The 27,115-nt window shown below is 42.2% G+C and overlaps 1 protein-coding gene across 1 annotated transcript; it reads left to right on the top strand.

The window, feature by feature from the left end:
- Positions 1-1,760: 1,760 nt before the first annotated feature.
- LOC104075169 (FRAS1-related extracellular matrix protein 2-like) lies at positions 1,761-24,922 on the top strand (the record flags this gene model as incomplete). Its single annotated transcript, XM_009575590.1, has 18 exons — positions 1,761-1,910; positions 4,140-4,349; positions 5,532-5,729; positions 6,335-6,499; positions 7,348-7,530; positions 9,084-9,214; positions 11,065-11,223; positions 12,472-12,775; positions 14,782-14,913; positions 15,196-15,527; positions 16,954-17,146; positions 18,448-18,552; positions 18,807-18,934; positions 19,850-19,984; positions 22,052-22,178; positions 23,238-23,425; positions 23,513-23,659; positions 24,392-24,922. Coding segments are annotated over 18 exons (3,518 nt in total), but the record flags the coding sequence as incomplete, so codon positions are not given.
- Positions 24,923-27,115: the final 2,193 nt, after the last annotated feature.

The following is a 27,115-nucleotide window of genomic DNA, read 5'->3' as shown; positions in this document are numbered from 1 at the left end:
GTGATTATCAGGGTTTGCTCTGATGGAAAAGTAGCGCGAAGGTTCACAGCTCACAGTGGCTCAAGAAAATTACAGTAAGTATCCAAAGGTGCCTGCAAGCTGGAGTGGCAATGGGCCAGGTGGTGTTCTGATGTTTTTATATATATACATGGAGGAAGCAGATAGTGCCTCTAGGCAAATATAAAATTCTCAATTAGCTGAGAAAAGAACTTAGCTAGATATTCTCCCCCATTCGCAAAAGAACATTTATTTAGGTTCGGGAAGGTGAGATCCAGAGTGTAAAAAATTATTACTAGGATGAGGCGCTTTTATTATTGAGTTGCTTCACGTTATATCGAAAAGCCTGTGTATTTTTCTGTTCTCTACTTGGCACATTGAGTCATTGGAAACTGTCTCTCCCTTCTGTAAAACTGGCTTTAAGCTCAGTAATAAACTGAGCTCTGGAAAACACCAGGTAGTCAAAAACTAAAAACTCTTTCCTGACCATGGTGTTTTACCCCAAGCTTCCATTTCCCTAGCTGTAGGAGACAACAAGCGTGACTTCTAAAGCTTTTCAGAGTTCTTTGAATTTCCCCAAGAGGTACAACAGAAATGCGGCGTATTAGATGAGTGCCAGGCTTTTGTGCAACTGTGGCGGTTCTACTAAAGAAGATACTGGCTATTGTGCTAAAATAATATTGCTGTGGTATTGGAGAGATTCTTTACATTGTGCTAATATAGATTGGTAGTAGTATGCAACACAGGAAAAATGTGTCAGGCTCTTACTAGTACTGATAGCAAGATAAAGCCTACTATTGTTTAGGTGACAAAAGTAAAGGGGGCCGCGTATTGAATTTAGCAGACTCTACCCGTTACTTAGTACAAGCAGCAGGTATAACGTGTCTCCAGTGTGTGCTTCTTCATTCTTCTTGATGGGTATTCAGAAAGGCGGCTAAATTGGCGCTAGTTTGAGACAGTCTTGTGATGTTTGATCTCTTATGCTAAACAACAGACTCTGCTTAAACCCAGTTTAATATTGACCTTTTCCGTGACCTGGACTGTGCAACTTTTTGTATTCCCTATGAATAACTGAAGTGAGTTTACTACGTTGAAGAAAAAAACAGCTTGTAACCCTTTAATCATCCATGAAAACAATTCAAAAAAAAAAAGTCTGAACTCTTGAAATCCTGCAAACTGCCTTTATCTTTTAAGGGGGGGGAGGGGGGAAGGTGTATTTTTATATTGTATATATTTTCTTTAATAGTAAATTTCAAAAAAAATTGCTGGCTTGATTTGCTTAACAAAAATATAATGGAAGAACTATCCCATGTCTTATGTCTATGCTACATAGTCACAATTTTTGAAATGGCTGTTTTACTTTGGATGGTAAGGTAAACAGCCAGTAAGCTGAACAGCCGGCTGTGGAAGATCTCTGCAGATAAGGTCAAAAACATATAGATATAACTTTCTTTACTTAATTCAAGGAGTGTTTAGTTTGTTTTTTAAAGGATAAAAAAAACCCTTACATTAAGTGGTATGTGCAGTGGTAAGGCAGGTGCATAATAATATTTATGTAAGTGGATGGTAGATATTAGTGGGATTTGCAGAGCAAATTGGTAATGCTTTTTTTATTTTTCCAGCTATTAACGTATTAAAAGTCAAACTGTAGCGTTTGAGCACTAAAAGTCAGACTGGAGAGTTTAAGCACTAAATATACATGTGTACAAGAGCAGGCCAGAAGAGGCTCTTTCAAAAATATATGCATTGCTCTCTGTATTTAGAACCTGCTTTGTACTTTGGTAACACTGAATATGGAGTGGATGAAGGCGCTGGTTACGTGGAGATTCGTGTCTGGAGGACTGGAACAGATCTGTCCAAAGCAGCTTCTGTCACGGTGCGTTCCAGAAAAACAGAACCAGTGTCAGCAGAGGGTGAGTTACTCATAAAAATGTCGCTCAGGTTGCTTTAGAGTATGTGAGCATGAAAATGGGTTATCTGGCATTCGCTCTTAGTTCTCTTCAGTGTATATATGGGGTGGAAAAGTTAAATAAAAGACATCGGACGTGGATTTATCAGGTAGAAAACATGATATTTATGTCCCAGTTGTGTGTGGCAAGGGCAGCTCGGCGAAGCTCACTGACTTTCTGATGGAGACTGCAGAATGAATAAAATGACCGTAAATTTACTTGCACCTTAACCGATGGCAGACTTCGGGAGAAACAGTTGGAGTGAAAGAGTATTGTCTTTATAGCAAGATACTGTGTTTCCCTGGAATAAAACTGAATTTACAGCATAAATCTGCAGTTGCCCTGAAATGATGCTATCAGTACATTAGCCAAGGAGGCTTGCTTTATCTACGAGAACTGGTGTATCTGACATTTTAGGGTCTCTCAGTTACTGTGGAGAGAAATTCTGGAAGGCACCACCAGTGTGACCTCCAAGGATTTTCTCTGTCCATCACTGACCCAAAATACCCAAAATCTGGTGACTGCCTCTGTAAAATCCTATTCTTATTTCTCAGTCCCAACAGAAAGTCATTTTCCCTATCAGACTTTGGGAATACTTAAGCTGGCCAAAATTCTGTGGTGCTGTTTAAATATGTTGCTTGACTTGCTAGCTGCTAAATTAGTTTTAAGGAGCAGTTATAGCTGCTGGGTGTCAAGGAAATTGGTTGCATTAATGAGAATTTCTCTGTTCAGCCCAACAAAGTGATGATACGCTGGCAAGAGACAGATAAGGCTTCAGAAATGTTCATATTAATCAAGCTGAATGCAAAATTGTCTTTTTTAATATGTGTGTAATACATAATCAGATTTGCTACCAAAATAACAAAGAATTATAGCAACTAGTGATGCAGCATGTATTGAAGGAACAGTTAATTAACTTCTAAGGTACATATATGGAAATAGAATTTGACTACGGTTCTGAAGAACAGAGAAGTTGTTAGCAAAATAGACAATATATGTGATGAATATGTGAAGACTCACTATTCAGGTGAAGAAATATGATTGGGTCCTACAGGATTTTCTGTGTTGTGTATAAAGTAGCAAAGTAATGTTGCATTTCTGGTCTTGTATTTATAGGTTTTTTTTAAAAATCACTTCTGTTAAACCCTAGTTATGAGATTTGGAAAAAAATTCTTTTCACTAAATCTTTTCATAGTTTTCAAGTAGTTACAGAGTTTTGCACGCAAAAATATTAATATGGTTGTATATGAAATGCCTATGCACATAATATTTGATTAAGGGAAGAACAAAACCTGTGCAAGACTTGTAGTTCTTCCTGATGCACAGAGCCGACCAGGGAGGTCAGCTTTTATGCGGGCAAGTGTTCCTTGCCTCTAATCCGGAGGCTGCATAATGATGTGTAAAACAAAAAGGCACAGTTGCTTTTAGGTATGTAAACTTCAACATACTGTGACAAAGAAGGGAAAGAATTGCTGTCGTTACAAGCAACAAGTAGAACACTTAAAAGGGGATAGGGAGGAACACTCGGGCGAAAAAGAATGTAAAATTACGGAAATAGTCAGAACCTCAGTGAAACAATGGGACACAAGCAGAAGGAAGAAGTGAAGTCGTCATACATCTTCCAGTTTAGATTTAATAGTCTCATACACAGACAAAAAAGTAATTCTAGGTGCTCCCACTTGCACTCAGTCTGCCTGCTTCTTTTAGGGGTGAGACAGTGGTAACAGCATGATTTTCAAGCTCAGTGACCTAGTCTAGTGCAAGACACTTTTTCTTAGGGTACAGCTGGAATTATTCTGGGACGGACATCTGCTCCTTTAAAGGTAAATAGCTAAGTAAAACCTCATGTATGTAGTCCAGAGTTGAGCAAAAGGGTTAAATTGCTGTGGACCTCAGGTCTGTTGCATGTTGTTGAGGCTGTAGCCTGTTACTCTGCAGTTTAAGGGATCTTAAACAAGTTTTAATTGTGCTTATGGCATAAAGAGTAAATGATGATCCAGATATGTATTTGTGTGTGTGTGTATTGCACTGTCTGTTCATTGTTCCCAAATTTATTTGCACGTGACAAAAATCTAAATTAAATTTTCTCCAGGACAGCAATAGAAACAGCTGCAAACACATTTCACAAATGTACAAGTGAATGTTAACTTATGGTAGTAACTGACCATACAAGTCTTGTTGCTTCCCAAACAGCTGGAGTTGATTATGTGGGCATCAGCCGTAACCTGGATTTTACACCGGGAGTCAACATGCAAGTGTTTCGAGTGATCATTCTTGATGATTTGGGCCAGCCGATTCTGGAAGGGCCAGAGAAGTTTGAACTAGTCCTCTGCATGCCCGCGAATGCAGTGCTTGGGGAACCTAGCAAAACTACTGTCTTTATCAATGACACCGTCACTGACTGTAAGTATAAAGAGGGTGGGGGATAGTTTTTCCGACGTTTTTTCCTTTCGGTGTTTTAAGTGCGCTTAGAAGGTGGAAGAGCTCTTTTGGCAGTAGCATAAATTACAATGTGTATAAGTGCTGTGATATATCATTTACCCCAACTACATTATGAAGATTAACAGTTGTGTGCTATACCTGAAGTTGGAACATAGGGCTATAGTGCAGGTTCTTTACTCTGGCTTGTCTTCCTTCTCATTATGTACTTGAAGATACTGTTTTGGACAAGTTAACATAATGCCATGAGCTAAAAGTACATTTGTTTGTGCCTGGTGCATTAAGGCTATTTGTTTGAATGAATATTCATTTTGAAGGTAGGGAAGCCATAGGGGTTAAACTATTTTTTCCCTAGTAGTTATTTGAACACCAAATTGTAGGGAGCTAAATTTTTCAAATAATTATGCAGATTGCTATTGCACGAAGCTGTAACTGTATCGTCTCTTCTAGGGGAGCATTAAGGGGGGAAAAAAAAGATAGGTGTAAAATTTTAAAAGTAAACAACAGTCGGCGCAGCACCATTTACAAGTTCTCCAGCACTTGCTAAATAAACCGAGCTGACTCTCAACAGTCTCAGGTTTCTGCAAATTCACTGCACTTCAAAGACTTAAAGAAGCTATTTTGTTTTAGAAAGCTCATTCTCAAACAGAACTCTGAAGGGCAGTTACAGTTTCACTCTGAAATACTCACTTGTTGAAGTCAGTGCAAAGTTGGTACTGCTTTCAGAGGAGATGGAATTGTGGTCATCACCCCTTTTTGCCCTTGTGGTATCAGGCACCTACTTCTTCTCTGCATCAAAGGTCAAAGAGACTGCTTTATAGAAAATAATCCCACAGCTCTGAAGTGGCTCAAATGCTGTTTTTAAAAAAATCACCAAGTCTTAGCTACTGTGAGAAGTACTAAATTAGTACCAAGTTGGCAATAGTTGCCATAGACCAGGAAAGTATTTGAATTCATCGAGATTCAAAATATGTGTTTGAAAAGTATATGTAAATCTGAACCTTCTTCAGTTTGTTGTAAAAGGTTAGCAAATAAAGTGCTTAGTTAAAGAAAAATTTTTTTTTTTTTTAATGGAGGAATGTGGTTAATATTTTCTGCCTGTGTGTGAGGGTCCTTTTCAACTTGTGTAACATGTTCTGTTGTCAGTACCGAAAGTCCAGTTCAAAGAACCAATGTACGTGGCAAATGAAAAAGATGAACAGCTGGTGGCCTTCATTTATCGAAGCGGTGACATTAACCATAAATCCACAGTGCGTTGCTATACTCGCCAGGGTTCTGCCCAAGTTATGATGGACTACAAGGAGAGGCCAAATACAGATGATTCTGCAGTGGTGTTTCTCCCAGGTAAGATTTTCCCCTTAGAATTAGAAAATAATGCATTACTTTTGTCTGACAAGTAATCTGATAGTAAATAAGAGCTAGACCTCCAGGGCATTCTGGGAGTTGTTATGCCAGTTGAGCTTCTGTGGATGAAGAAGGTGGCAGAGGACTATTTAACAACTAGTTTTGTGACTATGACAGCAGCACTTTCAAAGGTTTTTATAGCTGAAGTTGGACAATAAAGAATTCAGTAATATTGAACATCCTCTGCTACACGTTTGAGCATAGCGCTTGTTCATGAGAGTAAGTAGAAATAATACTGATGCAGTACCTTCAGCAGAGGAGTATCAGAGCAGCAGGTTCCTTGCCGTAAAACGCCCTGCTGAATGCTGCAAGGGATGCTGCTTAGTTCCCATTGTGGCAGAATCGTGGGATTTTCCCTTAGCAGAGATTGACTCAAACACAACAAAAAAAATGAAGTGTGCCAGACAGCGCTAGTCTCTGCTTCTGTGTTCTTGAGACTGTCTTTTCTATGGCAAGCCTGAAAAAGTGTGGGGGTTTGGTTTTATCCTGCTCTTTTGTACTCCTGTGAAGATAATGTCTTGTTCTTGCTTCATACCTTTCTGCAGGAGAAACTGAGAAGCCCTGTGTCGTAACTCTGGAGGATGATGTAATTTATGAGGAGGAGGAGGAATTCAGATTGGTGCTTGGAACACCAAAAAGTGATTCCACATTTGGTGCTTCCATTGGGGATCAGAAAGAGACCGTGGTCAAGATTAAGGATGAAGACGACAGTGAGTTTTATGTTAATTATTGATTACATAGGTAGCTGCAAATGGGAAAATGGGACTAATTCCATTCAGTGTTTGATTCAACAGTTTTCAAAGTACCCAGTACCAAGTTTTTCAAAAAGCTGTCAAGTATTTTATTTTTATGTTTTGAATTTGCACCCTTTTAATCTATTTGGAATGCATCACTGGGTCTACCTTTTGTGGGATAATGGGGAGAGAAATTCTCTTGTTTATTTCCATTGCATTTATTGCTATATATGTGTTGCTTTAATAAGAGTGTCATAAATTCGACTAAGTTGAGAGAATCATGGATGCCTTGGGTGAAATTCACAAAAAAAAACCCCCCAAAAACCCCCCAAAACCACCAAAAAAACCCCACCATAATATAATTGATAATGCTATAAAATGCACTCCTTACAAGTCATAGAGAGTCATTTTAGAAAATCAGATTTATCCCATACCTTTGACAATGCATTAGAATAAATAACTTATAAAAGTAACTGCTTTCTTCAAAAGCTAAACATATTTTATCTCTAAATATTCCACTCTAGACTGCACTAAAGCAAACACCAGGGGACCAGGTATCCTCCTTTTAATAATAGCTACAAACTTCTATCTGAATTCCAGTTTCCAAAATATTTCACTTTGATCATTCCAGACAGCAATCAATAAACCAAATAAATTAATAGCCAGACAATCACTTTGGATTTTCAGGTTTGTTATGACCTTCTCATTTTCTTTGGACTATCCACTCTCAGATAAAGTATTTGCACTTGGTCTGGTTGACATGAGTAAATTTTTTTTTTTTTTTAAATGTTCAGGTTTTTGTTGTGGTTTTTTTTCTCATCTAGAACCAGTGATTAAATTCTCTAAAATAAAACACAGCATTCAGGAGCCTCAGGAACCTGGAGAAATTGCACTAGTAAGAATCCACGTTCTACGCCTTGGTGATAGCTCCAAAGTGTCTATTGTCAGAGTGCACACTAAGGATGGCTCAGCCACCTCAGGGGAAGACTACAATCCAATGTCAGAAGGTAAGGGCTTCATTGGGTGTGGGTATGGGAGACATTAGTTTGGAAAGTGCCTTCCTGCAAATGAATGCTGGGCAGGGAGCTGAAGTACTGTACTTTAGGCTAGGAGTTCCTGCTTCACTTTGTGTGTTTTGGAATGGGAGATTTGAGTATTGTCTATTTTTGTTTTTCTCCAAGTGAATTGTGGGACCTGTAAGGGACTGTATTAGCATTGGATTGGAGGTGAGATCCTGTTTGCTCTGGGCTACTTTGAATTTCCTAACCTGGAATGCAAACTCAGGATTTCTTCGTAAGAATGAAAGTTCAGCCTAGCTCAGGTTGTTGTCTGCCCAAGTCATGTGTTTGAGCAGAATTTGGTTCTTGAGCTTTGCCTTCAGGTCCCCTGAGGTGGCAGAGGGTTAGGATATTGTTATGGTAGACAGCTTAAGACGATACAGGAATATGCTTAAATTCCTGGTTCTGCTATTTTAAGGCAATTATCTAGATTTATTCTGCTTTCGTCATCCTGCAGTATGGAAGAGTGACTTACCCTAAGCATGTACAGCAAGGAGTTGCCAGTGGTGGGATGCTTCTCGTAGAAAAGCCTGGGAGCTGGCACCCAGGTCCCCCGTCTCCCAGGAAAGAGTCCAAGCCTCAAGGTTACAGACCCATATTCTCTTTCTGTGACCCACTGCATTTGGGTTTTGTTTTCCTCATAGTGACGTGGGTTTGATGGAGTGTCACCCTCGCAGGAGCAGTTATAGCCTGGTGGTCATGCAAACTCCCTAGAGGAGTAACTCTTCTACAGTGTCTCCCGGGGAGGTATGACCTTGAATACAAAACAAGGTCTTTCATTTCTTGAGTATTCATGCTATTGACTGAGGGCTAGTGTCAGAAAAATGGGTACCACTTCCTCCTGACTTTTAGCAAGAAATAACAATCCCCACTTGGTTTCTGGAGGAAGGACCACAGATGCCTATTTCTAATAGACCGTTCTTGTCTTGGGATTTCATGTAGATGAACATGTCTCCTAAAGACTTAATGCCACGTATGTTGACTTTTCAGTTCAAAGTGCAGTGTTTTGGATCCTGCTTAAATATGCACTGCAAATGGAGCCTGAGACAGTATCCGTACTGGTATAATAAGGTACCTGGGACCATTCCTTGGCATACAGACCCACTCTCTTGAACTTTCTTTGCCACTGAAGCAGGATCTCTGCATGAAGACTGCCTCCCTGCCCCATACTAATTCTCAACTGTGTCCAGGAATTGTTTGGAAGAAAGCTAGTTGACTTGGTGCAAAATCGTGTCAGGATATTATGTTTTTATATTATTTTAAGTCTTCCAACAAGGTATAAATATCAACTTGTATCTTTTTTTCCTGTCCAGCAAAAGTGGGTTAGTTTTACTTGGTCATTGTGCTGAAGAACAGATGCTAACAGCTCAGTCTACTAGTACATTTTACTTAGAGCAAAAACATGTTATTGCAAAGAATACATTACTTGAACACAATTGACAAAGAAAACAATTGTTTGACTCCTGATTTTGCATTAATTTGTTGGTTTTTTTTTTAATCAGATATTGAATTCAGAGAAGCAGAAACTGAGCATTTTGTTGAAGTAGAGATTCTATATGATGGCATAAGAGAAATGAGAGAAGCATTTACTGTCCACCTGAAAGCTGATGAGAACATGGTAGCAGAGACACAGGTAACCACTGTTGACAACAAAAGTTGCCATTTGTAATAACAATAAAATTTTTATTTATGTAAAAACATCTAAAAAAACATGTACTCACAACGTGCATGACAGCCTGGTATTCATACGCTCCTGTGGTTAGCTTGATGCCTACCTGTCTAAATACCAGTATTAAATTAGCTGTAAATCCACACACTTGGAACAAAGTCTAGAAGCATTGAACTACAAATTTTATGTGTGACCCACTATATGCTTCACAGAGAAGTTACTGGTTTCCAAGTTATTGGTATACATCTTAGGAAAGTATAGTGCACTAACTGGCTTGTAGAAACTTCCTCTGACTTTTCCCGTTGCATCAAAAGATTTAAAAATACAAAAAAAAGAAAGCAAGAAGCTGTGATTGTCAGGTTTTGTTTGTCTTAATAGTGTCTCTGGCTGCTGGACAGAGTACAACAGAGAGACTGCATTGGTCCCTCTCTAAACGTGTGCGGAAAGGGCACATGTTGTTGGGGGTTTTTTTTAATCAGATACTGAATTCAGAAAAGGAGAAACTGAGCATTTTGTTGAAGTAGAGATTCTATATGGCGGCGTAAGAGAAATGAGAGAAGCATTTACTGTCCACCTGAAAGCTGATGAGAACATGGTAGCAGAGACACAGGCAACCCAGAGCCATGCCGCTCTGATCAGCGCTCTGCGTCACTTCGTGTGCCCCAGTGCAGCTCCGTGAGGCCTTCCACCCCTTCCCGTGGTGGGAGGTCTGTGGGCAGGGAGGAAGGCACGAATGGGGACAGATGGGCATAGAGTCGCCTCCCATTTCTTCCTTTATTTTGGTGAAGCAGAGGAGAGCACAGCAAGTGTTAGAGCTACTACAGTTCTGAAGAGCACCACCTGCCATTTTGGGCTATATTTAAGATCCGATTTGACTCAAACACTAGCAACTTCTTACTTCAGTACTATATACAGTAAATTACTACAGGCAGCGAAAGTATGGCCCTGGGATCCATTACATCATGTATATTATACCCTGATAAATTTGTAGGCCACTATTTTAAAAACAGAGGCTCTAAAGTTAACACACAGCCTTAATGCTTAACTTGGTAAAAGCCTAAACTGGCTGTCAAGTGAGATCAAATTGATGCATAGGCTGAAGCTACTACCTGGTCTCTGGAATTAGTTTAGGAAAGTTTGGGGGTTTGTTTTTGTATTTTATGTTTGTGGCAAGGTTTTGGAGGGGGTAGATGAGTCATGAGTGACATTGAGCATGGGAAAATGAGGAGGAAAGGTGGTGTTTTAATGTTTGTCTTTGTTTCTTACTACCCAAATCTACTTTAATTGGCAATAAAGTAAATTAATTTTCCCCAAGTTGAGTGTGTTTTGCCCACAGAGTCATTGGTAAGCAATCTCCCTGTCTTTAGCTGGACCCACGAGCTTTCTCGTCCTATTTCCTCCTCCTGCCGTGCTGAAGATGGGATGGGGAGTGAGTGAGCAACTGGTGGGTGTTTGACTGTTTGCAAGGCTAACTTTTTTTTTTAAAGAAAAATTGGAATATTTGACTGTTTGCAAGGCTAACTTTTTTTTTAAAGAAAAATGGGAATACTTTTATTTCCCTTTTCCTAGTGTTTGGGGAATTAATTCTTCCTTAATTTTTAGCTAGTTGCTGATGAACAGGTTTTAAGTGGAAAACCTTTAAAAACCACTGAGGAGTGAATCTTCCTTAATACAAGTCACCATTTTATCAAAGAATCCTGGGGAAAACCAGAATGAGCTTGGTGGCAGAAATTAACTTGCAGGCGCTACTTCTCCTTCTCCCTCCATTCCTTATTTTCAGCAGCATACATAATCTTTTCTCTTTCTCGACTCAGATGAGTAAAGCCATTGTGTACATTGAAGAAATGGACAGTGTTGCAGATGTGACGTTTCCAGCTGTGCCCCAGGTTGTCTCCCTTCTGATGTATGACAATACTGCTAGAAGCAAAGAGAATCCACACCCTCCAACTGGCTATCCTGTTGTCTGTGTAACGGTAAGGCTTGTTTCTGCATGCTTTCATCCAACTTACTCATTCCACGCTCTGGACCACGTAAGAAAATTTAAAAAGTATTAAATTCTGCAAAACACAACTGAAAGCAGCAGGCTGTTACTGTGTCAGAGGCACTTGCATAAGTCTTTCTGCTGACCTAACTCAGAGAACGAGGGCTCCCGAGAGAGGGTCACTAACACCCCTAACCTGTGACAGCTCTTTCTGCAGTGAGTGTTTCTTGCTGACCTAAATAGGTCTTGGGTACCAGGCTGTGCTGTCAAACTAATAACGAGTTCCAGGGGATGACTGGGAGACATGGAATTAGGGCCAGAAAACATAGAGATTTCTAAACCCAAAGCTGGGCAGGCAGGAAGGTGAGGAGGAGATAAGTGCTGCCCAAAAAAGGTCTGTGGCTGGGCCATACAGAGCTTTCCAGAAACGGTTCGCACACTGGCCTTAGTGAGCAGAGCTGTGGCATGAGCAGCTGAGCAGCAGATTTTACCAAAGTTGACTGAACAGCCTCTGGTATCAGCCGTCTGTCCCATCTGCAGGAGACTGCTCTCCCAGACAGAGCTGGCAGAGGGACACCTACTTGTGTGCCTGCTGCTTCTGTGTGAAGTCAGGTGTTTTAAACTGTTGATCAAGGGTGATTTTGAGAGGGGAAAAAAAAAAAAAAGCTGAATTTTGCGCTAGCAAAAAGCACACGTATCTTCACTCCTGCTTGATTCTGCTGTGGGAGCAGCAACAGACTGCTGGGGAGGGTGCAGTCGTAACTTGGCAGCTCTTTGCCAGGAATGTATGAATTCAGGCCATTCATTTTATGTTTCTAACAGTTTCTAATTTATTAGAGTGGTTCCACACCAGGATTTTTCAAGCTAGGGTGTCTGAATTTGGGAGAACTGACTTTGATGTTGTCAAATAAGAGTTCAGTTTTTGGAGTTAGCACTAGCATTTTCCAAGTTTGCATGGTCAGAGGCGACACGTGAGTTGTAACAACTACTCACTACTATCTGGGGTTTGGTTTTTTTGTTTGTTTGTTCTTCTTTTTAATTAAAAAAGCCCCAGGGCATTCATTCATATCCCCTTGATTAACGGGAAAATAGTGTGCCTGCATAAAGGCCTTATTTTGCTGATACAGTTTTAGTAATAAGGACGGTACTGTTAGAATAACGCTTAGCAGTTTGCTTGCCTGGAGCAGGTGTAGGTAAGAATAGATAACCCCCTTTATTTTGTGTAAATGCCAACCCGTAGGCATGCAATCCCAAGTATTCAGACTACGACAAAACCGGATCCATCTGCGCCACGGAAAACATCAATGATACTCTGACCCTGTACCGCTGGCTTGTCAGTGCTCCAAGTGGGAGTGATGGTGTCACCAGCCCCATGAGGGAAGTGGACTCCAACACTTTTTTTACCAGCAGCAAATCCATCTCCCTGGACTCTATATACTTCCAGGCAGGCTCCAGGCTTCAGTGTGCAGCTCGAGCTGTGAATGCCAATGGTGCTGCAGGTCTGGAGCTGCTAAGTCCAATTTACACAGTCAACAGAGAGGAAGGTAAGTTGTTAATGATGGGAATTAGGTAGCCGTTCTTGGGAAAAGATGAGGCAGTGTTTGCAGCTGATGGTGGTCTGCTATGGGGTGTTTTGGTTTAGGTTAGTTATGTTAGTATGTTAGTTAATTTTTTTTCATACACATATGGGACTGTTGCTAGTGAAAGGCAAAAGCATCTTGTAATCGTCTCATCAGCTCTGGTATTTCAAGAGTGTGCGCCCATCATAGGTCATGTGTAGAAGATTGGTGGGTGTATGGTGATACTGATTTTTGACACATAATTTGACTAGTGAGTAGAGCAGAATTTGACTTCCCCAGTCTTGGGTCCTTTGCTTTTCTCAATATACGTATTTCAAATACACCTCTATTTCCATGTGGTTTTAGTTTAAACAACACAGCTACTGACACTGAGAGCAGATTGTAGGTGTATTGAATTTGGTGTTGTCTAAAGACCTGCAGACTAAAGACAGTTAAAATACAGGTGCTGGAAAAGGGTGGGGGCATGAAATCCATGTGGAAATTCAGATATTGCAGCACTGCATGCATAACTCTGCTGAGAACTTAGGCTATGCCTCAGAAGGTAAGGGGACATCCTAATTCTGGGTTTAGCCCACATCCCTCAGGTTTCTGAACTGTGATCCATATTTAGATGCGTATGTCTAACCTGTTGCTTTTTCTCAGAAATTCAGATGAGGAAAATGCATCTTTTTGCTCAATCGGTTAGTGACTAGAACAGTTACTTGGGAGTTACTTTAAAGTCCTATTCTGCCCAAATTAAAGCAGGAGCCTGACTTTACTGCATCTTGGGATTCAAGGGACCAAAATGTTGGGTACTAGGGAGTGACTCTTCTCTGTCTCTTTAGACTAAAATGTTTCATTTAGGCTCTATAATTAAATACTCACTGGCTGAGAGAAGCACTAGTTCACCGACTATGCAAGTGGCTCATGCTGTGCTTCCTCAGCTCTTTGTTTTGTGCAGTTCAGTCCTTCTGCCACATCTCCTCTGCTACATGGAGTCCTTCACCTCCATCTCCTCCAGCCGCAGAGCAAAAGCCCCGGGTAGGATTGAAGTATGTGGGAAGAACTGCAAAAGTTTTGTGTTACCGGCGTATTAGTGATGGTCCTGTTGTAGTGGCAGTGACCTGTCAACAAGACAGGACAAGGCTTGTGGGTAGAGGCGGTATTTTTTGTTGAGATCACAAGTTGGGGAAGGAAGGGAAGCTTTTGGGCATGTAATCCGGACTGAAATCCATCAAGGTTTTAGGCAGTTGTGTTCATGTTCAGTGGCTGAAAAGTAGCTCCCTTGAGACTTTCCATCGTTAGGAAGTTAGGTAGTAGCCTAAGCGAAGTTTTCAAGGTTCCCTGAGGCTCTTACGTATTAGATTTATAGGTCTAAAGTGGCCATTATGCACCATAGCTCCTCTGTGGATTTACCGCTATGCTCCTAAAGTGCCAGTTCTTCGTGTAATTTAATCAGAAATAATCTTTGCCTCAGTCATACACAGAAAAAGAGAGAACCTGACATACCTCTCCAGTGTAAGTGGTGAACCCTGCAGAATGGCACAGACTGCCCCTGTGTATTTTAGTTAGCTGTTCTCTGCAAGATGTCAGCTCCCCTCAGGCAGCCTGCTTTTTGTGGCAAGAGCTGAGGGGTAGTTGTGAACCACCCTGACCTTCACCTCGCTAAGTGATGGCTGCCAAGGTAAATGCTGATGTAAAGTTGCCATCTTCCCTTTTGTAGGGAGGAAGAACAAATCCTTATCAGGAAGAGGTCAGGTTCCTCAGCCGCCGCTGGGCATTGGAGGGTTTCTATAGTTCTGCCCTTGCCTCTCTGGAAAAGGACTTCTTGGCCCTAGGAGTTAGACCAGACAGCAGAGCTGTGAGGAACTCCCTAATTAGCGTGTCGAGGTTTCTGACCTAGCTCTAGGGACAGACATCTCTAAGCTCCTTAACACAGATACGACACGGTTTAGCAGGCATCTCACAACCTGTCTTTCCTCTTTGCTCAGGTCTTTGCCAACCTCGCATCCCAGGAACAGTAGGAGCGGAACCTTTCTCCGCTAAAATTCGCTACACGGGTCCAGACGATCCTGACCATCGCAATCTGATCCGACTAACAGTCACAATGCCCCATATGGATGGTAAGCATCAAGTGGCGAGGATTAATTAACACATGCTGCTTTGGACTTTTCCTCTCCCACAGGTTTGTCTCCACAGTTGTTTGCTGCATTGTGGCAGAACCATGAATAATCCATGTTTAATGAACAATTTGCCAATTGCAAGGTTAATGTATGGATGAAACATTGGGCATCCTTAGCTCCTATGTTTCCAGACTCCAGCTCTAAAAATACGTTCACAAGCAGTTAATGAATACTTCGTTTCCGTTCAGGATGTTAATGGGTCGTGTGACATTTATGTTTTAGGAATGCTGCCCGTTATCTCCACACGCCCCTTATCCAACTTTGAGCTAACGCTTAGCCCAGATGGCACTCGTGTGGGGCACCATAAGTGCTCCAACCTACTGGACTACAATGAGATCCAGACCAAACATGGGTTTATTACGGAGGAAACGAAGAACCCCAAAGTGATCGGAGAAACGTCACCTTACCAGTACAGCAGTGCTCTGCGGTCTGCCAAAACCTTGCGTTTCTACCAGAACCTCAACCTTGAGGCTTGCCTTTGGGAGTTCAACAGTTACTACGATATGTCTGAGCTGCTGACGGACTGCAGCGGCTCCATTGGCACAGATGGGCAGGTATGTGGCACCGAAGAGCCTTCCTCTCTCAACGGGAGGCTTTGGAAGCATAAGTCCAAAAGCAAACGTTACTAAGGATTGCATGAGAAAGGATTTAGTCACTATCCAGGCAGTTTGCTACGTGTTCCCTTAGCACAAATGTTTTTGGAAGTACAGATTTGTTGCTTTGCACTGGATTTCTGTGCACAGACGTGATTCATCTTCCTGGTAATTGAGCACAGCTTACTGCGTTGCTGTTGCTCCTAGTCTGGATTTTAGAAACTCTGCTTTTTTGACTCAAAGAGCTTTTCCAAACTATCACCCGTGTAGCAATGTATTCAAAGAAGAGGCTACAATTTCATTGCCTTATAGAAGTAAACCATATGTGTAAAGTATGTTATTAACTCTGGAAGTGTGTTCTAAGGCTACATTATAAAACCGCTTTTTTACAAAAAAAAAAATTTTTTAGTTAGAAGCTCTAATTTAGGTTTACAGTGTTTGGGCTTTAGGCAGAGCTGTCAAGTAGGTAAGATTTTATAAACAGAAGCTTGGTTGATAAAGAACAAACAAACATGTAATTTTCCTGAGCAAAACAGGCCATCGTTCCAGGTCTTTGATATGAATTACATCAACATCGATCACAAAGCAGGCGCGGCGGCTCCCCTGTGAAGTGTCTGACAGCACATTGCGTTTACTTGGAAAATAACCCAACACACAAACGTCCTACAGCAACTGCACTTACATTAGAGGAGATTCCAAGGGGCTGTAGAGCCTCTGTGCGGATTCACCTTGAATCAGCCTTGGCTCAGCAGCTTGATGCTTTCCCATTCCATAGGTCCTCAACTGTTACCTTCTCAATTGATGGTCAGTGGCCAAAGAGGATTTATTTACTAATTGTCTGCTTGGCCGCCCATTCTGGTTGCTTGTTAGTTGCTTGGTAGAGAGACACCTTCTTAACTCAGACCGTAGTTTTAAATAGCAGTGTTTCAGGGTGCCATAATCCACACAGTTCAATCTATAGTAAAGGTAGGTGTTACTTACAGGACTCGTTTCTAAATTTGTGTTGGATTTCTGAATGCCTAAGGAATGTGGTTGTTCTCATCTGGAATTTTAATTTAGGCCACCTTCAATTTCTATGGAGGTTGTTTTGAAGGCTTTTTTTTTTTTTTTTTTTAAAATTCCAAGGTAAAACAAAATCTTAGATGGTCCTTACTTTGGAGAGGTACAAACCCTGTTATGTTAAACTGGCAAAGATTTGAGAACACTTTCAAGTGAGGTGATTTGCAGGACCTGAAATAATAGTGATGTCAGTAACAGATGTAAAATGTTTCTGTGCAGGTTTTTTTTGCTTAGGTTTAAAGAGTGCAGTTCATGAGAATGCAAAGTTGGCAGTGAAATTTTTTTTGGGGGTTGCATGCAGTAACCTTGGTACCTCAATGTTTTTCAGGTCTTAAATCTGGTGCAGTCGTATGTAACCCTGCGGGTGCCTCTCTATGTCTCCTATGTCTTCCACTCCCCTGCTGGCATTGGTGGCTGGCAACATTTTGATTTGCAGTCTGAACTGAGACTCACCTTTGTGTACGACACAGCTATCCTCTGGAAAGATGGGATAGGCAGCCCTCCTGAATCTGAGCTCCAAGGTGAGCTGTTTCAGATGCCATCATTTCTAGACTCCATCCTATTCAACGTTCTGATGATGTGTGGTCAATAACTCGATGCTAAAAAGCCTTGAGAATCTCAAAAGCAGTAACAGCACGCTGACTCCCTCAGTTAAAACACCCACCCAAAGGACAATTATGTTTGGTTTTTAATGTCGTATGTTACTGAACTAGATGTTTTGAATCTTCCCTCAATTGCATGCTGCTTTTAATCTATAAAAAATGAGATAAATTAGTGCATAGACCAACTCTAAAGCAGACTCTCTCTCTTACGGAGAGGTAGACTCCAGTGCTGAATTGGTGTGCAGTTACAGGGCAAGGGAAGTACTTACATAGCCCTGTGCAGGGAAGGGCCTGCAAAAGGGACCTTGCTGGAGTGAGCCTTGGTGTCCATGTGGCAGAAAAGTCCCAGACCCCTTCTTTCTCCCGTGTCCTGGTTTTGGCTGGGAATAGAGTTAATTTTCCTCCTAGTAGCTGGTATAGTGCTGTGTTTTGGATTTAGTATGAGAATAGCGTTGATAACACACTGATGTTTCAGTTGTTGCTAAGCAGTGCTTATATGAGTCAAGGACTTTTCAGCTTCCCATGCTCTGCCAGGTGCACAAGAAGCTGGGGGGGAGCATAGCCAGGACCCAAACTGGCCAATGGGGTATTCCATACCATATGACATCATGCTCAGTATATAAACTGGGCGGAGTTGGCCGGGGGACAGCGATCACTGCTCAGGGGCGATCTGGTCATCGGTCAGCGGGTGGTGAGCAATTGCATTGTGCATCACTTGTTTTGTATATTCTTTTATCATTATTATTATTGTTATTTTCTCTTCCTTTGCTGTCCTATTAAACTGTCTTTATCTCAACCCCCGGGTTTTACATTTTTTTCCCCCAATTCTCTCCCCCATCCCATGGGGGGGGAAAGGGTGAGTGAGCAGCTGTGTGGTACTTAGTTGCTGACTGGGGTTAAACCACGACATCCTGCCTGCACTCTGTTATATCGGCATACGTGGATATACTTCAGGTGAGTCTGGCCTTATGTCAGCAAAAGAGAGGAAAAAACAAATCTGCCTTAATGGATTGAACCATTAGCAGGTGTAAATGAGTGCATTTCTTCTGAAGTTGGTGGGTTTGGAGATCTCAAAACAATCAATGTGACAGGGTTTAAAGAGCGCCAGGGTTCAGGTAAAGTGTTTCAAATCTCCAGATGCAGAAAACACACAAAGAGGCTTCCTTTAAAAATGCACTTAGGAAACGTTAGTGGTAAAATCGTTGGCTTTTCCTCCCTAGGCTCCCTCTATCCCATGAGTATGCGGATCAATGACGAAGGGCAACTAGTGGTGAACTTCCGAACAGAGATTCGTTTCTGGGGCCGGCTGGTGATGTCCCACCCAGGTGCGTACCCAGCCTGCCCACTCTGCTAGCCAGAGTATCTGCAGTGCTCTCCACCTGGCAGAGGAGAAAGGTGTCACGGTAAAGGGTCTGTCTCGGTGTAGAAGGGGAATAAGTAACTGAGGCACTTCTTTTTCTGGGGTGTAAGTTAATTTCTTTCCATTCTCTTGCTTCTTTGCGTTTGTGTGCTGATTTTATACCATGCCAGGCATCAGTATTAATTATGGCAAATTACAATTTGCCTTTTTTTCTTTCAGGAACACCTCTGGCATCAATGGTGATGTCTGCTGACCACCCTGGCCTCACGTTTACACTCAGTCTGTTACGAAGCGAGCCGACCTTCCACCAGCCTGTGCAGCAGTGGAGTTTTATCTCCGACTTTGCTGTGAGTTTGCATTCAGACTTGAATTTAGGGAAGCAAAGGGAATGTTGGTTTTTAACATACTTTCCATGCAGTCGTCAGCACCACAGGATCAGTAAGCATCAACTCGTTTGGACGCAGTCACGTATTTTCATTACATAATGAAGAGTCAGAAGTCCCCGGTGTCCCTGGAGCTTGAGTCCCGAGGCCTGAACCCGTGCTCCCGCTAGCGCTAGCCGGCACCATTCATTGAGCAGGCCAGTGCTGGAGCTGTGACCTCTCTTGAAGAATTTGCCTTAACGTTATCTCCCTTGGCATTGCCAGGAAGCTGTGCTGCTGCTGTTATGAGAAGCTGGGTTTGTCCCCACGTGTGGCAAAGCTGCTTAGCTCCTGCGGAGCTGGGGAGTCAGCGGGAACGCCTGTGGCCCCAAAGCCTGTGCCTCTAACAGGGCAGAAGAGGCTTGCTTAAAAGTGGCTGGCTTCTGTGAGAGGGGGACAGCCCAGTTACTCAGCTCTTGCTGAGCTGGCAGGAAAGGAGCCATTTGCATTCACTAAAAATCCGGCCAAAATCACCTTCTCTTTAGAGAGATTTAGTGTGTTAGATTTGCACATTGACCTCTTTGATTCCCACCACCACTGCGGCAAGGTCAGTCCCTCAAAGGCCTGAGAGTGGGTATATTCTGTATTAGTCCTCGTTTTACAGAGGAGGAGAGGAGAGACCGCGCGTCAGTGCCTTGCCTGCGCTGCTGCAGCGCGCTGACGGTGGTGGTGCACACGCCTCCTGCACGAGGTGAAGCACCGTGATCGTAAACGGCAATGTCCAAGCTTGTGGAAGTGTTCAGGATGCTGCTGGGAATTCGGCTTCTGCTCAGGGGCAATGTGAGCTGAAAAAGTGATTGTTCAGAGACTGTGCAGCTCAGTTCTCTAATCTTTTCACAGGTACGAGATTACTCAGGTACTTACACTGTGAAATTCATCCCTTGCACTGCTGCGCCGGGTCAGCAATACGCCCTTCCCGTCATCTGCAACCCACGGGACCCAATTGCGTTTGATATGGACATCAGGTTCCAACAGGTACACTGTTTTACTTAGGACGTTTTTCCATGAAGCCTTGTGGGCAAAACCAGCCAAAAGCAAATTTAGGCTGAAAGGCAGGTGTTCTGTAACCACTGAAAGAGGTGTTCTGGCACGGGCCATCCAGTACCAGTTGTCGAGAGAAAATCACAGAGTATTTCAGATGGCTTCAGGAGAAGTTTTACAGTGCTTGTAGATTGCTCTAGATCTCGTCTTCTCCGGTGAGATAAAATCAAACTAAATTAATTTTTCTCCAGTAATTAAAATATTATTTTTCCATTTATTTACCTCATAGTCCAGCCTATTCCCAAGTACTGCTGCTTTTTTTTCAGGAAGGCGGGGGCTGAAGGGGGAAGGAATTTTGGTTCTAAGCAAGATTGTTTTCAAAAATAACTTGTAGTCCTGAGGTTGACTTTTAAAACTGAGATTCAATGTAATAGAATTGTATCAAGAGGGTCTTTTTGTCAAGCAGTGGGAAACTTCATTCAGAGTTAGCGTGGCTTTGTGACAATTTTCCTGTATATATTAAAGCAAAAAAACCCAACCAACCAACCAACAACAAAAAAAACACCAAAAAAAAACCCCAGCAGTGCACCAAGTAGCAGTAAGTTACTATCGCAGACTGTTAGAAAGACCAGTTTTTCTGTTGCAGTTAGCTTGAGGAATGACTTGAATAGCATTTGGAGACCAAGGGCTCTGAATCTGAGACGAGACTTCCAGTAAACGTACTGAACTTTTTAAAACCTCTTAGTATAACATTGCATCCTTCAGTCAATACATAAAAAATGACCTGATTAATTTTTTTTTTCCCCAAAAAATTACCAGATACCTTAGAGGCCTTGTCAGTGTCAGTCAGAGCCGTTCAGCCCTTTTGACCGTTAGAGCTGCTCTTTAGCCTTCTGCTTCATTATCCAGTGGCATGGCACGTGTGGCAAGTGTGGAGACAACTGTATTACATGCAAATTAACTGAATGTCTCAGTCTTGTTTGCTCGAGCAATTGGTGTTGAATTTAATTTAAAGATAGTGCTTCAGCAATAGTCTTCCTGTCGCCACCTTGTAACGCAGGACATGAACGCTACGCGGAAAGAGGAAAGTGATTTGATGAGGAAGGAAATAACTGGAGCTGTGGTGGCATTTGCATGTTAAGTTTATTTTGCACTTCTGTGTATATAATCACACCCTTATGACTGTTACCCCTAGATGCTGGGTTTGTTGTGGTCAACAAGATTAAATAGTGGCGTGGGACAGTTTAGTTCTTTACCGTATTTCTGCGTTGGAGAGCCTTTTGCTTTCTGTTCCCCTCTACATCTCCCTGCCATTACACGCGTGGTGGGTCCGGAGTGCCGGAGCCACCGGGCAGGCACAGACCCGGGGCCCGGAGCCAGCTTCCTCCATCCAGATGTGCTGGGCTCTCTTGGGCTCCTGCGGCCACGAGGCGTTTGTGGCGGGGAAGGCGGAAAGGCGCTGACTGGGAGCGACCTACCATCGCTCCGGAGGAACTAACCTACTTGCAGGGCAACTCCTATGTTGTTTCCAGGCGCGGGCCGTTGGCCAGGTTACTTTTCTGGGCAAATTGCAGGCAGCTTCTAGGTCGCAAGTGGAACATGCACAGTGCAGGCAGGGCGGGTGAGGTTTCCCATCCTGTGCTCACCGGTTTGAATATGCGGATTGTTGTTGAGAGTAGGGGAAATGAGTTGGTGCTGAGCTAGGTTCTGGTCCTCCCCGAGTTTTATTGGCCTCTTGCCCACAGCCCGCTTCTCCCAGTAACTTATGCAAGTGTCACTGAAAAGATACATTGCTGTCCTGTATCTGAGGAAGCGGGTATCTTTTGCTATTTTACTCGGCAACGTTGAAATAAAGCACTACGGTTGGGTATTTTAATGGGTCATGATGAGAAGCACAACAGGAGGTTTATGTATGTATGTAGGAGGGATTCTTACAGATGCTGTGTACTGCTGAAAGGTTTGATCAGCACGTCACTACTACGGCAATGGTGTACAATGCTCATTGTAAAGCTACAACCAAGGCTTTTTTTTTTGATCATTTAATTTCACTTTTCCCCACAGGTCAGTGACCCAGTGGCAGCAGAGTTCAGTCTAAATACTCAAATGTTTCTGCTGTCCAAAAAGGAGCTTTGGATATCTGATGGATCAATGGGATTTGGAGAAGGAGCTGATGTAGCCTTTACCAAAGGTAAAAAGTCAATTCTACATTCAGCGTATTATGAAAGCTAAAACAGAACCACTTTTAACAAGAGCTGAATATGTATTTTACTAGTTTTATAACCCCTACATGGTCTATGTATTTCCACTGCGGAAAAGTAAAATACAGAAGCACTAAAACATGATGTAATTTAGTGTAACTGAATTACAGTTACAGCTGTGGTTCTGTTTATGGGCTCTGAGAGGAAAAGCATGCCAAAGGTAGGTGCAGAATTTAGGTGCATGTATCTGAAACTGCAGTTCTGAAAACTCTTGCTCAGTTACTGCATAATCACATATTCCCCTCACTCTGGTTGTTTTGCTTTGAAGCTGCCCACACTAGAACTTTTTGCCTGATTTTGAGGGGGCTAAGTAATTTCAGTGCTTAGGTTATTCTAGTCGGAAATGCAGGAATTGAATTCTTGTACACTTGAGACTCCTTGACTTGGTCATGCAGCTGTTCTCAGTTGCAGCCTGGGTGCACAGTAACTGCAGCTGGCTTCAGCCAAGCTCCTCAGACTCATTCGTGATCATTTTTTTTTTTCCCCTCCCACTTCTGGCCCCGGGCAGGTGCTCTCCACACTCTACTCGCTCATTGACCGGAGCAGTTATCAGGTTCAAGGGAAACCTCCTGGTAATGGCCATATTGGATCAGAAATAATTTTGGTTTTTATTGGTCCCTTATTGGAGTCATCAGTCTGAAACCCAAATGTCCTGTTAAGAAGTTTATTTTGCTTAAGGTTGGATAGTTTCTTATACGTGAATATGGGTTGCCCTCTAGTGAAGAGAAGGGAAAAGCTTGCTTAAAAAAAGAGCTGCACTGTTAAGAACTACACGTCACTGCGAGTTGTAACAGAAAATAAGACTAAAGCCTGTGATAAATTAGTAGTAACAGCCATGGAACATACTGTCTTCACGCGCAGAGGGAAATACACCTAAAGCTAGATAATTCCTGTCCTGAGAATTTTTAACAACATGGTTTGGTAATAATTTGATTTAATAATTTTAAATTGACTGGTATAATGTAAAATGTATTCATCTGCTTTACTAGGATCTGAAATCTATGGCCGAGTGATGGTGGATCCAGTGCAGAATCTTGGTGACTCCTTCAGCTGCAACATCGAGAAGGTGTTCCTTTGCACCGGTGCCGATGGGTACGTGCCCAAGTACAGCCCGGACAATCAGGAATACGGATGCCTGGCTGACTCGCCGTCCCTCTTGTACAGATTCAAGATCCTGGTACGTAAACAAAGAGTTACGGTAGCGTGTGTTTTTAGATCCCTGATTTCCATGTCAATCTGGAAATACTAAACTTACTTCCTTTAGGATAAAGCTCAACCTGAGACACAAGCAAGAGCCTTTGGGAACCTGGAGTTTCATGCTACATTAGCAGCTGATCATGCAGATGCTTTTCCTCTAGTAAACCAGCCTGGTTCTGATGGTTTCAGCTTGTCATCTGCTCCACTGTTCCAGGTAAATTGTCTGAGAAGTGTACCACAGAAATTCTTTCATGCTAAAAGACGACTGAGGTGGAGAACAGAGCAGGCAGGTAATCACGGGCACCGTGTTGGTCAGCGACAGACTTCAGCAACACATTTACTTTGCTCCCTCCCCCTAACAGCATAGAAACAATGACAGCATTGCTTTCTAACACTGAGCTGCTTCTGCAGCCTTGCTGTTATTGCAGACATGTACACCTGTGACTGGGAGCAGAAGTCACTGGTTTAGCTAACTATGGGGGCCTTCTTACATAAGAGAAAACTAAGAAATTGGACTTTATTTTCTTGCAACTGGAAAAAAAAAAAAAAAGATATGAGATAAAGAGAGAGAACTATGCGTCCTGCTTTAAGTAAGATTAATTTCAAATTCCTGAAGTCTTTTTTTGATTTCCTGAAGTGGGGTTCTTCTTGCCTGAATTAAGACTAGTGTTTTGTTCCGTAAATGCAGTAGCCTTTCTGCATTAACACTAGAAAGAAATAGGCTCTCCTATAGGGTAGTTTATCTGACCTACTTCGGCAGTCTGCATTAATCCTATCTCCAAGTGCCTATTTCTGCCGTTGACTTTAATTAGACATATTTGGCAGCAAACTGGGGACATCTGTCTGGATCCATCTGATGCTTGGGTGATTTCCAGTTTATAGTAAATGTGCACGGGGGTGGTTGTTCTGGTTCGTTGGGTTTTTATGTGTTTGGGTTTTTTTTAAGGTGGCAGCTGGCCGAGAATGGTACATTCACACTATTTACACGGTCCGATCGAAGGAAAATGCACACAGGCACAATGGCAAAAGAAGTCTTGACTACCACCACGGGTTGTCCTCTGCTAAAGGAAGAGTTAGCACCACAGCCTTTAAACGCAGCAGAAGAGCCAACCCAGACGCCCCCGTCTTCATGCGAGACATTGGAGCAAATAAAAACAGGGGCACGAATATTCAGCATATTGCACTTGACCGTTCTGACAAAGCTGTCGTCATCCAGAAGGACGTGGTCCCAGCTGGCGCGCCGCATCACAGGCCAGTTCTGGAAATCACAAGCAGGGACTCTGGAAGCGGTACTGTACCCGTTACCGGAGGCGTGACAGGACTGCTGTTCCTGATCTGCACTGCGGTCGTAACTCTGTTTTTGTTGAAGCAGAGGAAACAGCCCTGTGCTGGGAAAAGCAAAGTGCCCATCAGCCTCTCCAGCAGCAGTGACGCTGTGACCACCCGACACGGCAGCAGCGACAGTTCGGAAGTCTAGCCGATTTCTTGGGTGCTTGTCTTTTAACATGTCATTTCACCAAAAAGCAGACTCTCAAATCTAGCTCTTGGCTGACTCCTTTGCACAGACAAGCGGCTGCTCCAGTTCTCATGCTGGTTCCATTATTTGTAATGGGCCGCTATTTCTGACAGGGTTGGTGTACTAGGTTCATGTGTGAGTGACTTATTTATAGAATTCAAACTAGTACTCCATGAATGGGAGTTGATGCTTTTTTCTTTTTTTTTTTTAAACCTAGTTTTTCTTTAATGTTTTGAATATATGCAGCTGTAAGCGTGCCTTATATCCCCCATGAAAGGTTGGTGCTTAGAAGGATGCTGGTTTTGATTACGTGTACAGTATCTAGCTTTCATGTAATTGTTTTTGGTTTTCTGGGTTTTTTTGTTGTTTTTTTAAAGAATTATTGCTGGGGAAGGAAGAAGGTCGTAGCATTAGAATGGAAGCTAAGTAGTAGATGATAGTGTTCTTTTAAATGAGTGATACCAATGGTTTTGTCTCAAATTTTAATGAGGACCTCAGACACATGGACAACGGTGGGAGACTCACACAGGTAAGGCTGTTGCAATTATCTGTAAGGAGAGCATTACATGTGATCGATGAGAATTAGAACTATATTGTAAAGCCACACTAGGAAAATAGTATGTTAATGCTTAGGTGCTGGCATTAAGGGCTTTCAAACATCCTTAAACAGATACTAGTACTTCAGAACAATACTAATGACTGCTTTCCCATATTGTACATAATTACCTGTCTTCCTTTGCTTGATACAGACATTATAGCATCAAAATACAGGCAAATACTTCTAAAAGGTAGCTTATTTTGCCACATGGCACTGGGGGAACACACTTGTGTCATCTAGAGCAAAAACTTTGTTTTGTTTTTTTTCCTTCTACTTGAGTAGAATTTTCTATAACTAGAGGGGTGCCATTTGGGAGATTAAGGTTTAGTTCCTCTCGCTTTCTACATACTGGCACTTGAGAATTGTTGGCACAAATGAAGTGCTGCTCAGCTATTTAATAAATCTTTCCCTTCTGCTTCTTCTAAAGGTTTTTATTTAGGCTAGTTGTAAACAAGCAATCATGGCTTGTAGTGGTTTGGGTTTTTGATGGTGTTTGGGGTTTTTTTGTGAAAAGGAATGCTTTGCAAAGGGATGCTTTTAAAGGAAGGCTTCAGCGTTGCAGCATTTTTGTTTAGGGTACACTAAGTGTAAGCAGTTAGACTGATGCTGCCATGACAATTCAACTTGTAAAGTGTTGTAGATTGGCTCTTAACTCTGCTGTACATACCACGTTCTTCTGACTTTTTGAAGGGCAAAGTATGGTTACTCAACCTGTTTTCAGCTGGTGTCTGCAAATCAGTCACCTGCAAATTGAAACACATTTCATGTGCTAGTAAGAACTGCACTGCTGTACATGAAATCTACACGTGCGAATTCTCAGCTTTTCTTAAGTCTCCTTTTGCTTAAGTGCTTATGCTACAAAAAGCTGATTTTTCTAGGGATGCACTTCTCCCTGTTTACACAACACTGACGCCTTTTGATATGTGTTCTTAAAAGGGCCAAAACTGAGCAAAGATTACTCACTGCGGACTGAGCATTTGTTCTGTTTTGGTTTGGTTTTTTTTCTTTCCTAGTAAATTCCAAAATTATGCTACATTAGATGATGGCATTGGGAAACACGTGATTCCATCTCAGTCATTATATGCCAGATACGTAAAAAAGAAAGGACAGTGGAGGGAACACTCGCGCATGGTACAGTTTGACTAGCTCAGTGAACAGCGTGGACTGCCAGACAATGACAATCTTGCACCCCTAGAGTCAGCACTGGTTCTTTTCGCAGTAATCAAGACTGTCTCTGCACTTACCACAGCTGTTTGAGAGAAGCGGGTTGTTTTACATATTGTTACGTTTTCTGTTCTGACTCGTTGTTTGCCAATAAAAGCAATTCTACCATTCTTAGGCCCTTCAAATTAAGTACAAGCCTCAGCGTGACTGGCTTATTTTTCTGCTTAAAATCTGTGCCAGAAGAAAGGTGTTATGATTTTGTTCCAATCTGTATGTATGTTGATCATCAGTTCTTGAGGTAAATACCTGGCCTTTCCACTAATGTCAAAGAACAGAATATATTTGTGCAGTAAAATTAAGTTCAATAAAGGTAAGGTCAGAGCCACAGAATT

The sequence above is a fragment of the Fulmarus glacialis genome, unplaced genomic scaffold, assembly GCF_000690835.1.
Source record: "Fulmarus glacialis isolate BGI_N327 unplaced genomic scaffold, ASM69083v1 scaffold7704, whole genome shotgun sequence".
Classification (NCBI taxonomy): Eukaryota; Metazoa; Chordata; class Aves; order Procellariiformes; family Procellariidae; genus Fulmarus; species Fulmarus glacialis.
Note: the sequence above shows the minus strand (reverse complement) of the source record. Positions and strands in the feature narration are given on the sequence as shown.